Genomic DNA, 22,722 nt, shown 5'->3' on the forward strand with positions numbered 1-22,722 from the left:
AGTATCAGAAGTAGCAGTAACTGTTACAGTCTTGAATTTTCTGTTGAGTTGCAATGCAATGTGTGCAGTGTGCACTAGGTTTCCCTGCAGACAGGTGTTATTGCTGGTGAATATTCAGTTAATTCTGGCTCCTCTGTTAGCTGACTGAACACTTAGCATATCTGTTAGTGCAGCCTTATCTAGATGGAAGTGAAGCAAGTCTCTAGTTCTGCTTTTGCCTTGTGTAAGGTCATTGTGGTTGTGTGTCATTTCTCTCTGTTTCCCTATATGTAGGGTTGGGTGTAAATTAGTTTTTACCAAGCAACTTAACATATACTGTTCTGCACATATTCTGTACATAGAGCTGATAATGTGCATCATGTGTACAGCATGTACACAATTAGCACATGTCTGTGTTGGTGACTCAGCACTTCTAGCAAGCTGCCATACTATAGATAAAACAAAGTCCTGTTCTCACTGCGGAAAACAGGACATTTTAGTTCTAAGAGATATTTTCAGAGATCAGTCTGATGACTTGGCAGTCAGGTTGTTGGTACCGGCCTACAAGAAGGAAGGGTTGTATTAATGGGTGCTTCTGGTGTGAGACACCATCATGGAGCTTCTGCCACATGTTTGGCTGTATGCTTCCCCTCGTCTGTTGACTTAAGAGATGAGGCACAGTTCACCACTTTCAACAGCAGATACCCATATGATGCATATCTCATCAACATGTGTTGGACCTGTGTTAGACCCATTCATGAGACAGCTGTCACACTGTTTCTCTCTCCTTATTTTAGCACAGCAGTATATATTACAAAGCTTACACTGAAGTTTCATTTTTCCTCTGCCATCCAGATTTTTTACACTTATAAGGAAGAGTAAATAAATAATAAGCAATACAAAAATAAGCAAACTTTATACAATTTGGGAGAGGTAACATGTACATAAGAGTCTATGCGGGGAAGAGGTGATGTGAGGGTTCTCGGTCTATGATAGAGTGAGTGTGAGGGGTCTCTCAGTGTGTGGCAAAGGTAGAGAGTGTGAAGGTTCCCTATGCGTGGTAGGGAAAAGGTGTGTGAGGGTAGAAAGAGAGGGTGTGTGAGCTCTCTGACTGTGTATAAAGTATGTACGTAAGAGCAATGAAAAGTATATCAGGGAGGGACTTCAGAGAAAATAAAGTTATAAAAAAAATCAAACAACATTACAGTGCCATTCTTTCAGAGTCATTCAAAAAAGTAGAACAACATTATTCAACACCTCCACAAAATCTGGCCATAAGGGCCTTACATATTTGACCCACTTGGTCCAGAATTTAATGAACACATTTTTCTGAAGATGAGGAAAAAATATAATCTGTTCCATAACATAAATGTCATTTACTATATCTATCCACTCATGTATTGTGGGGGCTTCAAGAAGTAACCAACGTGAGCACTTTTTTACCAGTGGATGTCAAAATACCAAATAAATATTCACCAGGCCGTCTTGCCTGCAATTCAGCATTTCCTAAGAATAGCGTGGAAAACTGCAAGGGCAAATCAGTATGCTTTTCAATGCTTTGTGAAACTCTGCACAGAAGGGTCTTATCACTGGGTACTCTCAGAATATATGCAAGTGATTGGCTTTTTTAAGTCCACACTGTCTCCAACATTTGGTATTTTCTGTTTTGGTGTAATAAAAAAATTGACGCTACATTTAAAAGTTTGTGCATTTCCACTGAAATTTACATACATCAAGCCAATATTAATATTGAAAAATAACTTTCTTATTCCCATTTTCTTTCATGTATTCTGTAGAGTGGGGTTTTTTGTCATAAGGCCTTTATAAAATTTAGAGATAATAGCCTTATTTGAATCTTTCTTGTAGGCACCAATAAAAATCCTCAATATGGGATCATTAAAGTCTGTTTTATTTTGAATGTCATGTTCAAAATGATTACATATCTGTAGGTATCTACAAATATCAAATTTTTCAAGATAGTAGCTATTCTTTCCTCAAATTTTCAAAGTCCTTTAAGTATTCCTTTTCAGTAAGAGAAAATAATGTAGTTATTTCTTTTAAGATCCAGGACTGAAATCTATGATCTATTTTATTAGGCTTGAACTCAAGATCATAGGCACACCATTGAATTATTTGTAATTTATGGTCCAGTTTATATTCTTCTATTATCATATTCCAGATTTGTAATTGGGCATTGATCCATGTATTTTGCAATTTATCTCTACATCTTTCCAAATTTTTGTCAGCCAATACCATGGGAATTGGGGGATAATTCATAGTAGAGAGTTCAATATCTTTCCACCCGGCAAATTGAAAGGGAATTTGGTATTGGGAAATTTCTATGGAGAGTGCTTGAAATAAATCTTAGAAGGATGTTCATCTTTACGAAGTCAATTATATGACTGAGACCAAGGAAAGAGATGGAATTCCATCTGTGTATGTTATTGTCACCCTGTTTCTGTTAGCAGAGACTGCAGTCTACTGTGTAGTTCATACACTTCACTGATAAACCATAGAATTACATCCATATACATCCTATAGCCGCAAACAGCACTACACAGGTTCACAACTTTTTGTGTTCAACAGCAGGAAGCCAGTCAATCGGCCATTAAAGCTGTGAGTAGCAAAGAGTGGGTCTCACCCTTGACTAAGTTTAGCAAACTCATTTCGGCTACTTTAATACTGTTCATAGAAGGAGTGGCACTAATAACACACTTGGTTCATCACATGCGATAGGCTATGCCAATTTGTACCAATCAACATGGCGCTTTAGATTTTGGTTAATACTCAACCGCAGAGCATGCACACTAATTTTGGTGAAATTCTGTCCACCGGGTTTTCAGATACACGTTTGTGGCATTTGTGGAGCCCCTTACGGGTCGCGCTCAAAATCCTTTGGTAGACCTGTACCCAGTGATGGACTGAAGTGTATGATTTATAAAGATTCGACAAACAGTTAATGAGTTATGGCCAATAATCTCCAAGCTCCTCCCTTTACTAAGATATTTTGGTTGATGCCAGCCATGTTTTTCAACTGATCTTGCTCATTTATGATAGAAATTTGTATTTCAGTCCTGCAAGGCTGTATACCAAATTTGGTGTTGGTAGAGTCAAAATGTAACAAGTTCTATTTATTTTACTGTTTTTCAGTTTATGGAAATTAGCAAAAAAAATCCAACTGTTTCACATAAAAAAATCAGTGTTTCTCCAACGCTATTTGGCAGGCACAGGACATCCGAGAGGGGCTGTTAGCTGAGCTGCTGCTAATGTTTGCTCAGCCTGTTTCTCTGATAACTTGAGATCCAAACTTATGACAGCCATACCACTGACATATTATCTTGTAGGCATATACTCTTTGGTAGACGCTATTGTGGCGGACTACTACAACGCTGACGCATACATCTTGTGTTTGTATACTCTTTGGTAGAGGGGGTGTGACACCATTGACAGGTGACCAAATGAAACGGACAGTTACCTTGATTAAAATTACAGATTTCTCTGGGTTTGAAAATTGTTGGAAACATTTGGGATGATGTAAGTACGCAAGTCAACAAAATATATAACATAGGTCTAGTCGTTTTTAGACATTTTAATGCGGAATGGTTGCATATTATAGCTTTAAGTGACAGTATCACTGAATTATTTCCATTCCTGGCAGAAGCTCAAGGTCACCAAGGCTGGGTAGCTTTGAGGGCATCCAACCCTAGTCGAGGGTTGACTCATACAGACAGATGTCCAACATGGGTTTAATGTACGTCACTGGGTCAGTCTGAATTGAGTATAAATGTCCTTTTAGTTTAAGGCTCTTCTGTTCTGTTGTGTTACACTTGACTGAGCTTTGTCTGTGGATTCTTTGCCAAAGGTAGAAATTCACCTCTGAGCTTTTAGAGGGCTCATTTTCAGCACTCCTATAGTGAGAACAAATAGGGGAGATACTTTAGAGATACTGACATTGGGACAAAAGCTCTTTTTATGCAGCATTTTCAGACTATACCATGAAAACATACACTAGATTGGTATTCTACAGTTTACTTGCACAGATGATGTTACTTATCACAAGGAGAGCTGTTACTCCATCATTAACTGATAAGTTTTCAATGAGCTTTACTCAAACACTGTATGCTTATTTGAACCACTCCCAATGTGTTTGGGTATAATATCAGCTGTCCCTCAGGCCTCCACTCACATCTGTCCAGCGACATGGTTGCAGAGGCTGCTATGTTAAGGACTGTTTGGCAGAGACCTCAGGCTGAAGCCATGTCCTCCACCAGAGGCTGACATCTGATGGTATGTCTGTGAGTCCTCTGGTTGGGAGGATGTTTGGACTATGCTGTGTCACGATAATCAGGACAGGATGGGAAAATGAAGAGTTGGGATGAATATATACACTATCTATTACGTTACAGTGTTTTTGTATGCCACAGGTGTTTCAACTTTTTGATCTGTGCCTGTTGGTTCATATAACATTTTTTAAAAATCAGATAAAAGGTCTTTATGTAAACGGAAACCCTCGCTGTCAACAGATGTCATCAGGAACTGTTTTACAATGTACATGCTTTCTATTTCTCTCACTTTTTTCGGTGAGTCAGTCAAATGACATTTAAACACTGGTATCATTGAATTTATTTCCATTCTTGGTAGCAAAACAAGGTCATCAAAGCCAGGTAGCCTCTGACCCACCATACAGATAGACCCCCGCAGTGGGTCTAACTTGTGTCACTGGGTTGGTCTGAATGGGTTATGAAGGTGGTAACCAGGACATCAAAACTGTGACTTCATCTCACAGTTTTGATATCGCTTCAGACTTTATTCTCAGAATTTGTTGTTTTGTTTTGTTTTTTTCTGAGAACTGCAAGAAATCTGAGAAAACATTTTTTTCACATGGCCTTAATTCTCTTCCGTAATTTAATCCATGTAACAGTGCATATCTCCCATCTCTCCCTGGGAGCCTGAGTTACAGAAGACATCTGGATAGAGGAACTGGCTGGAGGGAACAAAGGGCCTTTTCTGTTCCCTGTCACCCAGTCCTGTCCAATCCTCAGTGGACACACAAACCAAAGTGCCTGTTCACATTCCTCCTTTATTAGTGCTCTCAGCATGCCGGGGTAATAAGAGCTCATATCCAGTGGCAGCACTAAGAGATAATGACACTTATCGGGTTGTGATTGTCTCCTTATTGCGATGTACAATACATGAAGCTTGATCAGAAGATTGATCACACTGATTTATGATTGACTGAAATGACCTGATTAAACGTCACAGAAAATAAAGGTAAACCCTTTTCAGACATTCACCTTTCTCCAATAATGTACTGACAGTTTAAAGGATAAGACTGGTATTATATGTGCTATGTGTTTCTTATTGTCAACAAATTGCATGAAAAAACCCAAACCAACGTGTTCCATTTCTATCCATTTCTATGACTAAGCCCAAAACCCACTGCTTCTTACTCAAGATGTAAATCTTTAAGAACACCTCACAAATTATACATTCATTTTCAAAAGTAATTTCCTAAAACAGCTGGCCACTGAAATTTTTAGCAAACGTATCTCGAACAGGAGGAAGTAGCGCGTTTGTTGGGCACTACTTCCAGTGGCGCATTAATCCACATTTGGTGTTCCAGTGAGTATTTCTGGCAGCAGGACGGTGTGTGTGAGATTGAGTCAAAATAAACTTGATGAAGGAACATGTCACCCCGTGCAACGATGTGGCTCATTGACGTGTTATGAATAGTTTTTGGACAACAATGGAGGTCTATGGCACAGAGGAATAAGATAAATCAGGCTTTGATACACAATACTTGTTAGTAGATCAATTCATTGTTGGTTTTTTCAGTAAAATATAGAATATCACAAGCATTATACTTTAACATTTTGGGTCCTATTTTAACTGCGCAAGCACAACGACACATGCTAAGTGGTAGGTCTTGGACGCATCAACTGTGTGAGCATCTGCTTTTTTGGTTCATGTATGTGCAGCAGCACGAAATGTGAAAGGTCTGGATGAAGGTGAATAAAGATCAGAGGGTGTGGTGATTAATAGATATACTCTCTGCCAGTCACTTCACTGTTCTCATAACTCTGAAACCACTGAGCAAATCACAGTGAAGCATGACAGTAATAGTTCATCAAATGGAAATATGCTTCCTCAGGAAGTTATATTATTGTTGTCTGGAAATGTAGAGCATCGGGACATGAACACACAGCACCACAAATCTGCAGCCAATGGCAGAGTGGGTTTTTTTAAATGTTGATTTGTACAATGACGATAGAAATAAATAACTAAATTTGATGAAGCCATTTATATGATCACATCAAACTTAAGCTATTTCACATACCACAACACATTTCAAGAGTGATATATGAGACGCTACTTTTGCTAAAAAGAAAGTTGGAAAAGAGGCTATTATGAGCCCTGGTAACCAGATGATTCCCACATAAACAGGCAAGTTATAACTAACCAGCCTGATGTGTGTGTGTGTGTGTGTGGCTCTGCGCTGGTCACCAAAATACCACACAGACAGGCAAAATTAGTTTCATGGTCAGGAAAAATACCAAACAAGCGCTGCTTGTGCTGGCTTTTGCACCTCCATGGAAATAGAGCCCTCTGAATCACATTAAGTGATACAGTATGCACTATGTTATGATCTAAATGTCTTAATGCTGGCCTCTTAAGACTACAGTGTAATTGACATGACTTATTGAGGTTTTGAGTGTGGAAGTGGAAGCTTAAGGTCAAATGCATGCCCCTTCATTTGAAGTCCAAAATGTCACTTTTAGCAGTTTGATAAATACAGGCCCTGGTTTTATTTCCAATAGATTTTTATCATAGATTTTTATATAAGATACAGTCTAAATATAATTGACTCTTCACAAAAAAAAATGGGAAAGATCTACTTTTGTTGACACTTGACACAGAAAAAGCTTTTGATAGAGTCATTTAGTTTTACAACAGTAAAAGCATTTGGTTTTCACCCTACATTTGTTTCATGGTTACAATTAATGTATAAAAACCTGGTCGCTCAAGTGAGACTCAATGGTACTCTATCAAGACGCTTTTATATACAAAAGAAGACCAGACAAGGGGATTCAATGTCTGCACTGATCTTCACCCTGTGTATGGAACCACTTGCTGAAGAGATCAGACAGCAAGATAAAATAAAGGAACTAACTATAGGCCAGGAACGCCATAAATTAGCACTTATGCAGACAATGTCATTCTATGTCTTACCTCTCCCAAACTCTCATTTCCAGAACTAATGAAAACAATAAAATGATATAGTTATCATTCAGAAGATAAAATTAATGAAAGTAAATGTTAGTCTCTATGTATAGGTACACGACTGACAGATGATTCTATAGGAAACCTCAGATTTAAGTGGAACTAAAAATACTTTAAATATATATATACTGTATATTATACAAGCCTACTTAATTCCATTTTTTCTCATTCTTTTTCCTTTTCCTTTTTCTTTATTGCTATTATTATTATTATTATTATTATTATTATTATTATTATTATTATTATTATTATTAATCTGTTTTTTTATACTTTTACTACTAATATTATTTTTTCACTATAAAATACATAAATATTGGAGGAATGATGTAAATATGAACAACATCATATGTAAGTAAATTTAGATTTTTAGTAACTCCTGTAATAAAGTATAAAAAAGAAAAATACAGGCCCAGAGGTTTTTTGTCATGGAAACAGTGGAGTTTAGTTGCTGGAGGAGGGGATAGTGCTGCTCTGTCAGTTTCCTTGTCTAGATTTCTCCAGTTGGTATGTGGACTGGGAAGCACTGCCAATATGTTGAATCATCAAGACTAGCAGTGACCTAAGTGGAAACATGACTGTAGTAGAAGAATTCAATAGTAAATTCAATACAGTGTAGTGCACCAAGCTTGCATAATGTTAGATAAAGTGATTGTGATTTGAATAAGTCAGATACTTCTGGCTGTGCTGCAGGAACATGTCAGCGTTTGAGTCGTATCCCTGCGGTAATTTTTCTAGAAAAACAACACAGCCTGCTTACTCACACAGACTGCTGCTATGTTCTGGAAAAACGGTTTGGAAAAGATAAACATTTGTCAGCATCTTTGTTTTTTTAATTTGATCAGTTTCCATCCGAGTTGTAATGTTGCAACTGGAATGTCTCTGTTTGAGCAGTTTGTAGCCCAGTAGCTTTGGTGATGTTATTCTAAGAACCACAAGAAAGGAAAAGATTGAATTTTCAACCAGTGTCCATTGTATTCATCTAGAAAATAATGTAACATGTAGGAAGATTATGTATGTTGATAGTATGTTATTTAAAGTTAATACAAGGAGTTTTTAACTGGTTATGAATTAGTCTCATGATGCCTCTATATGACCTACATAAGCAAATGAGACCATCAGATTCCAGCATTGTAGCATAAGTGAGGACAAAGACGTTACTTGGACAAGGGGAGTATATTCTCTTCTCTTGTTTGATGACATTAAAAGTAAAGTTAGACTTGTCAGCTTCCCGAGTCATTTTTAAAAAGACGAGAGAAAAAGAGAGATAGAGAACAAGTGAGCTGAGAGCACGAGAGAGAGAGAGAGAGAGCAGCAGAGGTCAAGCGAGCGAGAGACTGAATGAAGAGAGCGATCAGTGGTGTGGCAAAGGAATCTGAGATATAAAACATTTTCTGATTGTTTCATAGTGGTTCCATTCGTGTGAATGCAGCCTTACATGTAACCTGTCTGTATGAAGGATACTAAACAAAGTTGACTTTGTTTCACCATTGTCATATCACAATTATTAATCGTACATAGCCACAGGTACAGTACCTCATCACCATGCATCCTGCAAACAGCTGTGTATAAAAAAAAAAAAAAAATGTATTAAAAATAAGTAGTGTCTTTCTTTCACTTGCTTCCAAAACAAATAGACACACTAGCCAAGAACTTTATGACACAAGGCAGTGGTGCTCATGGGAAATGCAGTCTTCATTCCAGGAAAACACTTCTGCTTTTGTCCACAGGGGCTGCTGAAATCAACACAAAATGAATGTTGCTTGTAGTAACTTTAAAGTGTTTATGTTTGGAGATGCTTATGGCATTCACAATTGCAAGGAAACCATCAATTTGCTTTGAAACATTTCAGTAGTGTTTGTTGATGAGGAAATGATTCTGTATGGTTACATTCAGACTGCAGGAAAAAGTGAACCAAATCTTTGGTTTTTGCTCATACGTGACTCAGATCTGTTTTTTTGTAACAGTGTTAACGGCACAAATCACATGGAATCTGATCTTTTTAATCCTGATTTGGACCACTTTCATATGTGGTGCTAAATCAGATACAGTTCTGATTTGGTTTTGCAATGCACAGTCATATCTGAATTCATGCGACTTTTAGGTCATTCTAGATTGACATTCGTCACAATTTAGCTCTGGCAAGAGTCACTGAGTGGATACAGACATGGAAGACAGCTGCAGTGGAGGTAGTCAGTGGAGAGACAGTGAGGTGTTAGGCCGTATTCAGACCAAATCAGGCAGTGCAGAGAAAACGCCAGTCCTCCCATTCATTTGAATGGAGGTAGTGCATTTCGGCTGAGGGTGTTTTGGCCGCTGCGGCACCGCACCAGACTGCGACTGGAAAATTGAGCCAGAGTCAACTGGCAACCTGACGTCACTGCAGCTGAAAACTGCGGTGGCCAATCACAGCCGACGATTAGACCTCATAAGTATTTGGAGTGACACTTCTGCTCACAAATTTGCAGGCTTCCACTGCACATCAACTTTTAAATGAAACCGAAACACTGACTTCAGCGGCCTCCATGTTTCTTTTCCGTATTACAGCATACTGTGTGTGACATCTTTGTGATTGTTCTTTTGTGCATGCAGGTCAATTCAGAATCGTGATCAGTTCATGCTGGAATCTGATATTGGCCACATTTTCAAAATAATATGAACAGCCAAACAAAAACTAAAAAAAATCAGATCAAAGCAATAAATCTGAATGGAGCACTAAAGCTTACAGTGTGTGAACGAAGCCTATGTCTGATACTGCAGACACAATCACAGCTGTCTGGGACCCGAATCATTTTCATCAGTAATAAGAAAAAGCTGACTACATTTTTTAGTTATTTTAAATTTAAGGTTTACATTCTGTATTTCCATTTTCTACCTGCTGGGAACTCCTCACAGGCCAGAACATTTCTGCAGCTCTTCTATCCTGGAGCAGACTTTCATAAGTTAAAAAAAAAAAAATTGTCCTCTGCCTAAATGTATAAGACATATTTGTCAGTTTTGGGCCAGTTAGGATGAATTTCCTACTATGAGGTACTTAAGTATAAGTATGAGCCTAGAACAAAGTGATTCTGCTTTCCTTTCTCTGTTTGGCAGGACTGAGTCTGTAGTTCTGTTTTCATATCCTGCCTGCTGCCTTTGTAATATCCTGACCTGGCCCTGTTCAAACTGCACCTTGTCTTTGTTTGCTGCTTCATCAAATGATTTGAGGCCACAACTTTCACTTATTCTCCAGTTTCTCTGCTGACTCAATCAGTTGTTTCTTCTGAATCACCCTCTTGCCACAGTTTTATGATTTCATGGGTGTTATATTTTTTCTGACCCTTCTCGTTTCATAGTGAGTTGAACTACGGTATGAGTCAAAAGTTTGGACGCGCTTTCCCATTCTCATGAATGAGAAAGCGCGTCCAAACTTTTGGTACTGTACATCGGCCGTGCTGTCAGTTGTTTTTTTTTTTTAGGATAACTGAAGGAATTTCTACACAATTCACAGTAACTGGTTTAAGCCTAGACCTACAATACTGTTACCAGTATAGTATTACTGGTGTCACAGAATGTTACTGGACATGATTCAGATTGAATTATAAATACATTTTATAGTTTAAACACAAACAAGGCATGAAATAAGAGCTAGAGAAGTTCTAGAATAAATAAAGTCTGTAATTGGTTTGTGCTGGAGTCACACAGTTTTTAGATGAGGCATTGCAGAGAAAAAACAGGAAAATATAAGTCATGACTTTTCATTCTTAGTCATTTATTGCAGATATTGCACTACAGTGGAAATCTCAAATATGCCTTCAGTATAAAGATTTCACTTAAAAATTCACTTTTTAAGTCAATTCACACGATTGACTGTCCTACACTTAGATTCATCTTTAGCTCCATTTTGTTTGAAGTTCTTTCATGTACATGAGTGAAGTAGAAAACAACTCTGTGCCTCCATTTCACAAGGGAATCAAAACAAGCATGACAAGCTTCTGCATGTCAGAGGACATTTCCATAAAGTTGAACGTTTTTTCAGCTTCCCCACATCGCACCGCTGGGTGCCTTTTCACTCTTAAAATAGGTTTCAACAATCAACGTGCAATGACTGGCATCCTGTCACTTCTCCAATCTGTATATGTGAACAGAGGCTAAAGCAGTGCTCCCTAACTATCACTATGAAAAAAAAAAATGGTTGCTCAGAATTTTTTCAGTAATTTTTCAGAAGATCTATCTTACTGGAGTTCTGCTTATAATGAACGCTTACCAAAGTTCCAGCAAAGAATCTGGAGGATTTTAGCCGTTGATGGGGGGCAGTCAGGTGTAAATCAGCTTACCTCTGATCTAATGGAATGTGGTCAGCTCAGTGTAGTTCTCTGCTTGAGCTGTCTGATCTGTGGACTGCATGGTCTCCCTCACCGGCAGTCAACAAGCTAGAAAGCTAATATTAATGAAGTCATCTGGTGTCATGATGCAGTTGATACTGCCTAATGTTATGACTGCCTCCCATCACACACATGAATACCAGACGTTTTGTGGAGCTGTGTTCAGTGTCACAAGCTTTTCCCTGAGTGGAGAAATTAGTTTGGACAGACCACCCTTGTTTACAAAAGAGCCAATTACAGCAGAATAATGCCGTCTCCAATTAGATTTGCATGGCCTGCTTGGAGGCAGGCGCTGCCCATTGTCCTGCAGATTAAACCCAGCCAGAGCTGCAGCCATGCTGCTCTGCCATCCCTCACCTACTGCTCTGACTGAGTCACAGGCTTCACTTCCTCTGCTGCACCAAAGCCTAGCATCACACACACAAGCCTTTATACATGCAACACTCACGCAGGCCTCATTTACACCTGGTATTAAAATGTGATCTTTATCTGGATAATGATATCAGATCAATGGGTCTTTGCATTTACACCTGGTATCATAATGCCCTCTCATTTTCTTAGCTGTGCCTGCATTGAGATTGGACCTCAGTGTGCGCATTAGCTAGGTGGGGCTGGTGGACTTGTTAACAAACATGGCACGTTCCAGATCAAAGAAACAAATGGACTTAATTAATTTCTAACTCACTAACTTTTTTGCAACTGAAGACTTTTAGCTGTTGTTACTACTTGTCGTTTTTGCAGGGCTTGCTTTAGCTGACAGGAGGAGGTGGAGCAGGGTGACCTTTCAACTTACTGGACTGTTTTTTTTTTTTCCTATGAATATGGTCACAGTGTAGAGATTGCATTTACACCTGCTGAGATCAGATCACAATGCGAGCCTGACCACCTCCAAATGGAGTCTGTATATAAACATTAACAATAGGGTTAATGTCCGTCAGAGTTGATATGGCACGTGGACATCTGTCTGTTCAAAGTGAGTCTTAAAATCTGGGATGTGATTCTGTCACATAATGACAAATGTATGAGCACTGGAGGCATCTGAATGGCAGCTGAATTGTTTTGTGAAGTTTGAGGAGTAAGTTCTCAAACCTTCAGGGTCCCAGAAGTAAAAATGTTTTTTATTTTATCATAGACAATGTTTGGCGACTGATAGTTGTAGCACTTCAAGGTTGTGGCAGGGAAGATGGGAAGATCGGCAGTACAATTCCCAGCTCCTCCAGTCCACATGTCGATGTGTCCTTGGACAAGATACTGAACCCCAAATTGCTCCTGATGGCTGTGCCATCAGTGTGTGAATGTGTGTAAATGGTTAGTTCCTACTGATGAGCAGGTTGGCACCTTGCATGGCAGCCCCTGCCATCAGCGTATGAATGTGTGTGAATGGGTGAATGTGGCTTGTAGTGCAAAAGCGCTTTGAGTGGTTGGAAGACTAGAAAGGCGCTATAAAAGTGCAGTCCATTCACCATTTACCATTGAGATAGATTTGGCAAAATATCTGGTTCTTTGATTAAAAAGTCCAGCAAAAAAGCTTGTAGACATAAAACTAAAGGAGAGAATTTAACTTCAACTAACTTCAGTAAGAAACATCCTCATAACACTCAGCAAACTCAAAATTCTGTTATGTCTGTGGCTAAAGGCAAGCTGACTTTGTAGACACCTGATTTAGAAAAAAAAAAAAAGAGTCACATAACCCACACCCATTGTTTTCTATGAAAGCCCACACACCAGCGTTGTTTTGCTGCATGTCAATGAGGCTTGACATTCATCAGCTGATCAGGATACTGTCCCACCAGCGATTTATGTCAACCTCAAAAAAACAGCAATCAGATTTGCTACACAGATCATCAAATCCCACATATAACACATTTGGTGCTACAGACAGCAAAGGACATGACATGCTGCAACACGGCCAATGTGTCGCGCTAAAACATCAGGCAAATTAAGAGTTGGGTCAGTTTGGGATGAATTCAGCGACTATGACAACATGTTTTATTCCCAGATGCAACAAGGAAGCACTCATAATGAAATAATTCAACTTGATGGTCAGAACATAAACCTATGATATGGCTCCTGTGGTCCTATCTTGAGGAGCATTTTGGAGATCATTAAAAGAAAACATTGAAATTGCAATTTACAGTGGAGGAACATACTTTTAGGGAACCAATACCAGTCACAGATCATCTTTCTTGTGTGTTAATAGATCTTAAATAGTAAACTGAGTTGGTATCTGGTGTTTCTTTTTAGTCGTGTACAGTAGTTGGTTTAAGTTCCTCCAGTAGGATGTTCTGAGTGAGTCTTGAGGGTTGCCAGGCTGGAGAGGGATTCTCTGTACAGAATCAGTTTCAGGGGCATTTGCAATCTGGTTGACTCTAGCAGTGTGCTTATTTAGGCTCTGAACCTTTGCAGGATAATGTTATCATTTCACTAATGAAATCACAGCACAGTCCCTTCTCATGGACTCAGGCTGTGCTCATTGCTTTGGCGTCTCCCTTCACTTCAGATAACTTTATCCTTTGTCATTGACTGTTTTGTTGGTTTGATAATGTTGTTTCTCTTGCTTTACATCGATTATTGTGTTTGTATTGATACTGATTGATTAATGGAGACGTATGGCAGTAGAGTATGTTGTTACCAAACAGAAGACATGGCTCTTCAGTGTCTGAGGATTCAGTGTAAAGCAAGAACAAGTCTTTCTTGACTTTGTCCATGGCTGTATCTTATATAGTGTTAACAGTGCTTTTTTTAAAAAAAGATTTGAGATCTTATATCCTCCATTCTGCTTATCATCAGGTCCCAGAACTGTCTCCATAACACGGTGTTAGATCACAGTAATAACATGTGACTTATCTTTGTCTTGCTTGTGTTAGAGAACCATTCCAGTTGATTAGCAGGCAGGGGTGTTATGAGGTTAATGACTGTGAAGAAATTGCACTAATGAGTCATAAGTTACAACGGTGCCCACAAAAGTGGAGGTCATATAATTACGAAGGGTTATAATGATGATGAAACCACAGGAGAGAGACATAAACATCCTGAGCAGTCAGCTGATGACCACTGGTGTTACCCTGCTGGAAACAGTCTGAGCTGGCACAGAGCTCTCCCCCAGCATCACTAGCAACTGGACTAGCCAGGACGATTACTGTGGGGAAGGGAGGGAAACTACTCGGTTCGTTGTATGACTTCAACCTTTGTCATATAGATAAAACAAATACAGGCAAAGAGATGTGGAAGTAAGTGGAAGCTATTTATTTGCAGAAGTGTAAGAATGATGCCTACTTGTTGACAGAAAAAACTGCAATAAATGTTTTCTGTTTGAAAGAATACTACACATGAATTTCTGTTAGCCTTTGCAAATGCAGTGGCCTGGTTTCAAATGTGAAGGCTGATCCTTCACATCTGCATGCGCAGCTTGGCTCAAACCTTCCATTAATGACAAGGTTACAGTGTGTTTTGATTGGCAGGCTGCCTTCTCTTAGGTGCAGTGGAATGCAGGTTAAAACCATAGAAAAGCAAAGACTTACTCAGTCAGTTCCTGTGATCGTATTCAGCTTCAGGTATCACTTTCCATAGCTCTCAGGGCTGTCCTGTCTTATCCCCTGTATGGCTTTTCTATGGGGAGCAGGCTTGTGGCTACATTCCAGAGTTGTTCTCTCAAATCAGACTTTCTTTGGGGTGCGGCCGTTCTGATGCTCCCTTCATTGGGAGGCAATGACACAAACCCTGCCTTCTTGACCACGGTTGAGTTCCTGCCAGCGGCTCTGAAGCAGCTGTCCCAATGTTTACATTTTTAGCTTTCTGCAATTTGAGCAACAGTAGATTTGTAAAGCTTCAGCGGGTCTCCAGTAAACACTCACTCACCTACTAGTTGTCAGCAGTGTGCTGTACAGTGGGTGCTTTACAGCACACTCTTTTGGGCCCTTAATTTTGAGTTTACATCGGCAGAATAGAGGGGAAAGAGTATTTCCATTGGTTTACAGCAGTGGCGGCTGGTGACTCAAAAAATTGGGGAGGGCAAGAGGAAAACCAACATGGAATCTTACAACAAAGCGCATCAAACTACATCATTGTCCCATTGGCAATTTTATATGCCAATAAAACAATTTGCTTTCAAAAACAAAAACCCCTGAGTGGTGAATAGGCTGGTTATTTAAAGACATTTAGCATATACGTATTGTTTCTAAACAAAGAAGTGCTCATTTTAGCCATGGAGTGGATAAAATGTGTCATTTTACCAACAAAGTGAAATTCAAATTTATAGTAATGTTATATTGTGACAACAGATTTATGTTCTCATCAAAAACAGACAACATATCACATAATTTACATGTGTTTCCTGTGTATTTTCTTTCTGTAGGTTCACATCAGAAATCAAACTACCTACAACACATTATATGATCTCTGCTGCATTCTTGTTAAGGAGATAAATTCACACAACAACCACACAGAGACATTTAACCATCAGAGATGAAACTAGCGACCAAAGAGACAGAAAGAAAGAAGCTGTATCTGACGTTATCTGATGTCTTCTTCTTTCTTTCATGTAGATGAAGTATTCATGTCATAACATCCATTTGTGGCTGTTGGTCATCTAGTTTGTTAGTTAACAGAACTTTGTGGCTGCTAGTTAACCAGTCTGATATCATTAGCAACAATGACAAACAAGCTAACTCTCCTGGTTGTTTCTCCAGTTGGTTCTCTCTCCAGCCGCTCCCCAGCACATCCTGCCGCTGCTGCACTGCCCAGTCCAAATCCGTTCTCTAGTTAGCTTAACAACAGTCTTTGACAGTCCTTCAGGGTTGCTGCAACAAGCCAACTGTTGCATTGGCTAACAGAAGCAGCTATTTACTGCTCCATAAAAGAAGTGAAACATAACATCTAAATCTGAAAAATGGAAATTTGGTTGTTGAAAGGGTCTAAATAAGATGTCATCTTTTACTGATGTGTTTAAAGATATAGTTCACAATTTACATGTCATAATTTATTTTCTAATATGCTACTCTAACAATCAATCTATATCTTACTGCTCTTCTTCTCTTACCATTTCATCACACTCACGTATGTTACAGTGGTAGAGAATTGAAGATGAAATGTGGAAACTGTCATTGGACCAATGCGATGTCAATATTTCATCCTGGTTGTTGATTGGTTAGGGAGGATGTCCTCCCCTGGAGCGTCATTTTACGTGTCTTGGCCAATCATAGATGATAATTGATGTAAGAGATCCTGCCCTAAGGAGGACAGCAGGAGGCCGTCCTCCTCTGTCTCCTCCTCTGTTTTTCCAAGCAGACATTTAAAATGTTGAAATGATGACTAAGAAAAGCCAAAGTCTAAAGAAATACTTTTAAGTTAAAACTGTTTGGGTGGGCCGCCTTAATCATGTACATGAGAAACACTGCTTTATGGAAGACCAGGAGCTCAGCAGACTGGTACTTAAAGCAAAGTGCTTATCATGGTCTTGGTCTGGAGCAGCTGGGAACAAAAATTGCAGGTCATCCCTGTACCTTCATTTATCATGTCACTATTAACTGTGTACTTGTGGCAGACATGGCAAAAGTTATATTTTGCATTGGAATATGCATATGAAGTAATGAACATCTAGTGTTCCAACTTAACATTGCCTCAGTGCCACTAACACAGGTCTGTCTATTGTCCCCACAGATGCAGCAGCTCTTCTACGAGAACTATGAACCAAATAAGAAAGGCTACATACGAGATCTCCACAACAGCAAGATCCATCGAGCCATCACCCTCCACCCCAACAAGAACCCTCCCTACCAGTATCGCCTACACAGCTACATGCTCAGCCGCAAGATTGCAGACCTGCGCCATCGCACCATTCAGCTTCACCGGGAGATCGTCCAGATGGGGCGCTATGGAGCAGCTGAGCCCAGCCGAGAGGACCTCCAGCTTGGCATGCCACCCTCATTTATGCGCTTCCACCCACGGCAGAGAGAGGAGGTCCTGGAGTGGGAGTTCCTTACGGGCAAGTACCTGTTCTCATCGTCTGACGGGCAACCACCCCGCCGGGGGATGGATTCCTCCCAGAGGCAAGCCCTGGATGACATCATCATGCAGGTAATGGAGATGATCAACGCCAATGCCAAGACACGGGGGCGGGTCATCGATTTCAAAGAAATCCAGTACGGCTACCGGAGGGTCAATCCTTTATATGGGGCCGAGTACGTGCTAGATCTGTTGTTGCTCTACAAGAAGCACAAAGGAAAGACCATGACAGTTCCTGTGAGGAGGCATGCCTACCTGCAGCAGACTTTCAGCCAGATCCAGTTCAGAGAGGAGGAGGAGATGGATGCAAGAGCCCTGGCCAGCCATATCAACAAGGAGTCAGACTCCCTTTCATTCTTGTCCAACTCCCTCAAGATGCTGGTGCCGTTCAAACTTGCTACATCAGGCCAGGAACAGAGGGAACCAAAAGAGAAGAAAGTCAACATCTTGGTACCTCTGTCAGGACGCTATGACATCTTTGTGCGCTTCATGGCCAACTTTGAAAGAGTTTGTCTGATGCCCAACCAGAATGTCAAATTGCTGATCCTGCTCTTCAGCACAGACAACAACACTGAGCGGGTTAAGCAGGTGGAGCTGATGAGGGAGTATCACATGAAATATCCCCGGGCTGAGATGGAGATAAAGCCGGTCGCCGGCTCCTTCTCCAGGGCTCTGGCTTTAGAAGTGGGCTCGTCGCACTTCACTAACGATTCACTGCTCTTCTACTGTGATGTGGACCTGCTTTTCACCAGCGATTTCCTCAAGCGTTGCCGGGCCAATACTGCCCTGGGGGTGCAGACCTACTTCCCCATCATCTTCAGCCAGTATGACCCCAAGGTGGTATATGCAGGGAAGGTCCCCAGCAACAACCACTACGTCTTCACCTCCAAGACAGGCCTGTGGAGGAACTACGGCTTTGGGATCGTCTGCGTCTACAAAGGGGACTTGATCCGAGCTGGAGGCTTTGACACCTCCATACAGGGGTGGGGATTGGAGGATGTGGACCTCTTTAATAAATTTGTCCAGTCAGGGATTAAGTTGTTCAGAAGCACAGACACAGGGATAGTGCATGTCCACCACCCGGTCATATGTGACCCGAACCTGGAGGCAAAGCAATATAAGATGTGCCTGGGCTCCAAAGCCTCGTCGCACGGCTCCACCCAGCAGCTGGCCGAGCTCTGGCTGGAGAAGAACGACCACGGCTTCAGGAGACTGGCCAGCAATAATGGCTCAGTTAGGACAGCATGAGAAAGGCCAGGCCGCAGACTATCATAAACCTGAACCTGGTCTGGCCTCACTCCTCCTCTTAGTGGTGTTTTCACTACCTAATTTATTTTTTACTGAATGAAAGACACAGCAACATGGATATATTTTGAAAATATGTCTTCTTTTTTTTTTTTAAGAAAATATACAGAAACCCCATAATGAACAATTCATAGAGACAGTGTTGGCTCTAATATGGAAGTACATGTTTCAATTAATGATAGAAAGAATATTGAGCAATATTCTTCAGTGAGCCTGATTACAGTTGGGGCTCGAGGTTCCTCTAGACTGTTAAATGTTATCTGTAAGGACAGTGGGAGGAGGGGAGGCAGGGGTAATCGATGTGTACCTCAGTGAAGTACACGATCATGGTCCTTTAATATTCCATTTGTCTTGTGTGCAGAAAACAGACTGGTGTCCATGTACTCTCTGACCAGCAGTGCTCGAAATAAACTCCCGATTGCGAATGTTTACAAAAGACTGATTCTAAACAACATTTCATCAATGAAAACTCAAATCACAGCTATCTTAATGATTACTAAGGGCCATTTAATTTGATTTCTTTAATTTACAATGTTTTTCTTTTCTGTTTGCTGTTATGGTTTTGGTAATACGACATAACACTGTTACTGTCTCTCCAGGATTTTTTTGTATTTTTCTATTATTAATTTCTGTGAACCCAACTGCTGGATTTGATATCTGCAAATCATCTTTTGCTGTCTAATTTATTGAATTTGCAGACTCCATTTTCTACTCTCTGACTGTTGAAATATGTATATTGGAAAGATTGTATAACCATGTCAGTTGTGGGACAGTGTTTTTTGTTTTCATGTACTTTTTCTTAAACTCATTATCACCAAAGAGTTTTGCACAGTCTGCTCTAGGTATCATGTTGCCTCTGTTTGTGTGTGTGTGTGTGTGTGTGTATGTGTGTGTGTGTGTATGTGTATGTGTATGTGTCTGTGTGTGTGTGTGTGTGTGTGTGTGTGTGTGTGGGTGGGTGGTTTGCAGGCACAAACATGAAACTGGCAGTATAATGGAGAGTAAACACCAAAGCTCTACATATCCCAGGCCTTTCTGATGGGTGAAGTGGGAACCAGTCTGGCTTTTATTCTAGTGGGCTGAAATGGGAGCAGCGCTCTGGTCGACCAGCTCAATTCACACATCACTGTCTCTTTTTATAAATTACTTTCTTTCATGCTGAAATAAAGTGTTGTGGCTGGTCCCAGTCTAAATAGGTGTGGCTTCAATGCTGATTTCATTGAACTGTGATTGAAAACCCACATTCTGATCTGGCCTGGTCTAGTCCTGCATTACAGGTTTGAGGGCAGAAGATTTCCTCATGGTCACCCTGAATCACTTTCCTGCTCCTGCCTGTGTTGCCTATAGGCAGGTACTGTATGTTGTAGCACTCCATTAGGTTAATGTTCCTTTTTCAGCATTACAACATGAACAGCTGATTTTTAAGACTGATGTGACATGATGAATGACTGCTGTCATCTGTCATAGTGTTTTTTGTTTTGTTTTTTCATTTTCTTGGACTTTTTGTAATTTTTGTTCTTTCAATTCTGTCCAGTGGGAAATGTTTTCTATTTGAAAATAAATAAAATGGGGGAAAAGTATCCAAATCTTTTGTGTTGTTTTTCTGAGTCACATTATTAGGGTCCTTATCATTTCAGCCTTTAATTGTGCTTTAGTGCTGCATATTGCCAGACATAACGCAGTTGATCCACAAATACAACTAACCAAGGATCTTCAGGACCCCTGAGGGTGTGGGGCAGTTCTTCACTTTGCCTTGTTAGTAATCCAGCCTTGGGGACATTCCTGTGCCAGCTGTCATAACCAGTCCAGGAAAGAATCATTTCACAACAGACATCCCCATAATTGAGCCACTTCAAAGACAAATTATCATCACCTTGCAATTGAAAGTAAAGTTTTACTGGTTATGATTCTAATCGTACAAATATTAATAATTATGCAATTATTTATAACAACAATGAATCTCATCAATCCTAAAGTAAAGTGTGATGCAGCTGAGTTGAAGCTCGTTGGTCGTACTGTGTGTAACCCCCTGTCCTTAAAAGACAAAAGGTAGCAGAGTGAAGCACTCCTGACACAAAACACACTTCTGCCTCCGTTAGCAGTGCTTAGGGAGAGTGTGCGGAGGGAGGCCAGATCTTGTAGTTGGACCACTGGAGTTTAGACAGTCAGGAAGCCCCTGCAGGGACAATAAAACAGGGCCTCCAAAGCAAATGCTGGGATAAGTCAGTACCATGCGTTTGTGTCTGCTGCAGGGCTGTAAAGACAGGCAGGGCAGGGGGTAGTGAGGGAGGAGGAGGTAGGTCAGCACTGTCTAAGTCCTGTGTTTCTACTGACCCAGACTTTAAAGGTAATGTTTGATTGAGTTCTTTCATTAAGTGCAGATGACTGCATATACTCACAGTTGTGATAACATCACACACAAAAGCACATAAGATTACAAGTGTGTGGAGGAGCAGAAATATTAAAAAAACCTATCTGACAAAGTGTCAACAAAAATTTAAATTGATAAGAGGTTTTACAAAGACAATATTACATTAATATATTACAGGACTGCCGTAATATATTAAATTACAAGCGGTCACTCAATGTATTATCACGGGGGGGGGGTAATGCTTCTGCTGGGAGGAACAACCAGATGACACCAGATTGACAACTGAACCCCAGCTACAAATTATTTCTTCTCCTTCAACTAGACCGTTGTTCACCAACTTCCTATTTCCGGTCTACACAGGAAGTGATGCAGTCTGACTGAACAGTAGAAAGCACTAAACTACATGAAACACACAAAAAATATTTAGAAAACAAATTGCCTGAAAGGCAAAACACTCCCCACCTGACCTTTGTAAGGTCACTACCAAGAAATTACATAACATCATTAACAAGAGTCGTCTTTGGGGAGAAGCAAAGCGACCTCTGACACTGGTCTCAGGTAAGTCCTTACAGAGCCCTGATTTGTGGTTTTGACTTCCACTTTGCGGACTCTTCCATCTCTTTCAGGGAAAACAGACCAGACCATAACCATAGGCCACTCATTACGGGCAGTTTGATTGTCTCTCAACAGCCCAATATCACCTGGACGTAGGTTTCTGCAAGCTTCGGTCCACTTTTGTCGACTTTGCAGAGTTGGAAGACACTCATGGCACCAGTGAGTCCAAAACTTGTTGGCAAGAGCTTGAACTTGTCTCCACTGATTGCGGAGAAGATCCTTGTCTATGAAGTCCCCAAGAGTAGGTGGGACCCTGACCTTCTGCATGAGTATCATTGCAGGTGTAAGGATGAATGGTGAGTCGGGGTCTATGGAGACTGGGATTAGCAGTCTTGCATTCTTTATTGCTGTAACTTCCGCCATAAGAGTGCACAAGACTTCATGAGAAAGGTGCGTGTTCTCCTGAAGCAACATTGAGTCAAGGATTTTTCAAGTAACCCAAATCATGTGCTCCCATGATCCTCCCACATGAGAAGCATGAGGGGGATTAAACTCCCATGTGCAGCCTTGTTGGCTCAGGTAGTTCTGCAGCCCTCTGCTGTCCATCTTGTAGTCCAAGTTCCTTACAGGCGCCCACAAAAGCCGCAGTCAGATCTGAGCTGTTTTGCAGGCCCACAGATGGTGAAAAAACGCCTGAGTGTATTTATGCAGCTTGAAGTGTCCATGGATTCCAGTACTTCAATATGGACTGCTCCTGAACTCATGCAGCTGAACAACAGTGCCCATCGCTTGCTTTGTGCTTGGCCTCCTCTTGTGTATCTGGCCATGACTGACTAGGGTCCAAACACATCCAACCCTACATATGTG

The 22,722-nt window shown here is 40.5% G+C and overlaps 1 protein-coding gene across 1 annotated transcript in view; it reads left to right on the forward strand.

Moving 5' to 3' along the window:
• chsy1 (chondroitin sulfate synthase 1) overlaps positions 1–20,509 on the forward strand; it is a 75,637-nt gene extending 55,128 nt beyond the window's left edge. The window contains exon 3 of the mRNA XM_067598026.1: positions 17,280–20,509. Within this exon, the coding sequence (XP_067454127.1) occupies positions 17,280–18,872 (1,593 nt within the window). The 3' untranslated portion in view covers positions 18,873–20,509. The remainder of the gene's footprint in view (positions 1–17,279) is intronic.
• The last annotated feature ends 2,213 nt before the right edge of the window (positions 20,510–22,722 follow it).

Source organism: Thunnus thynnus, chromosome 1 (assembly GCF_963924715.1).
Source record: "Thunnus thynnus chromosome 1, fThuThy2.1, whole genome shotgun sequence".
Taxonomy (NCBI): domain Eukaryota; kingdom Metazoa; phylum Chordata; class Actinopteri; order Scombriformes; family Scombridae; genus Thunnus; species Thunnus thynnus.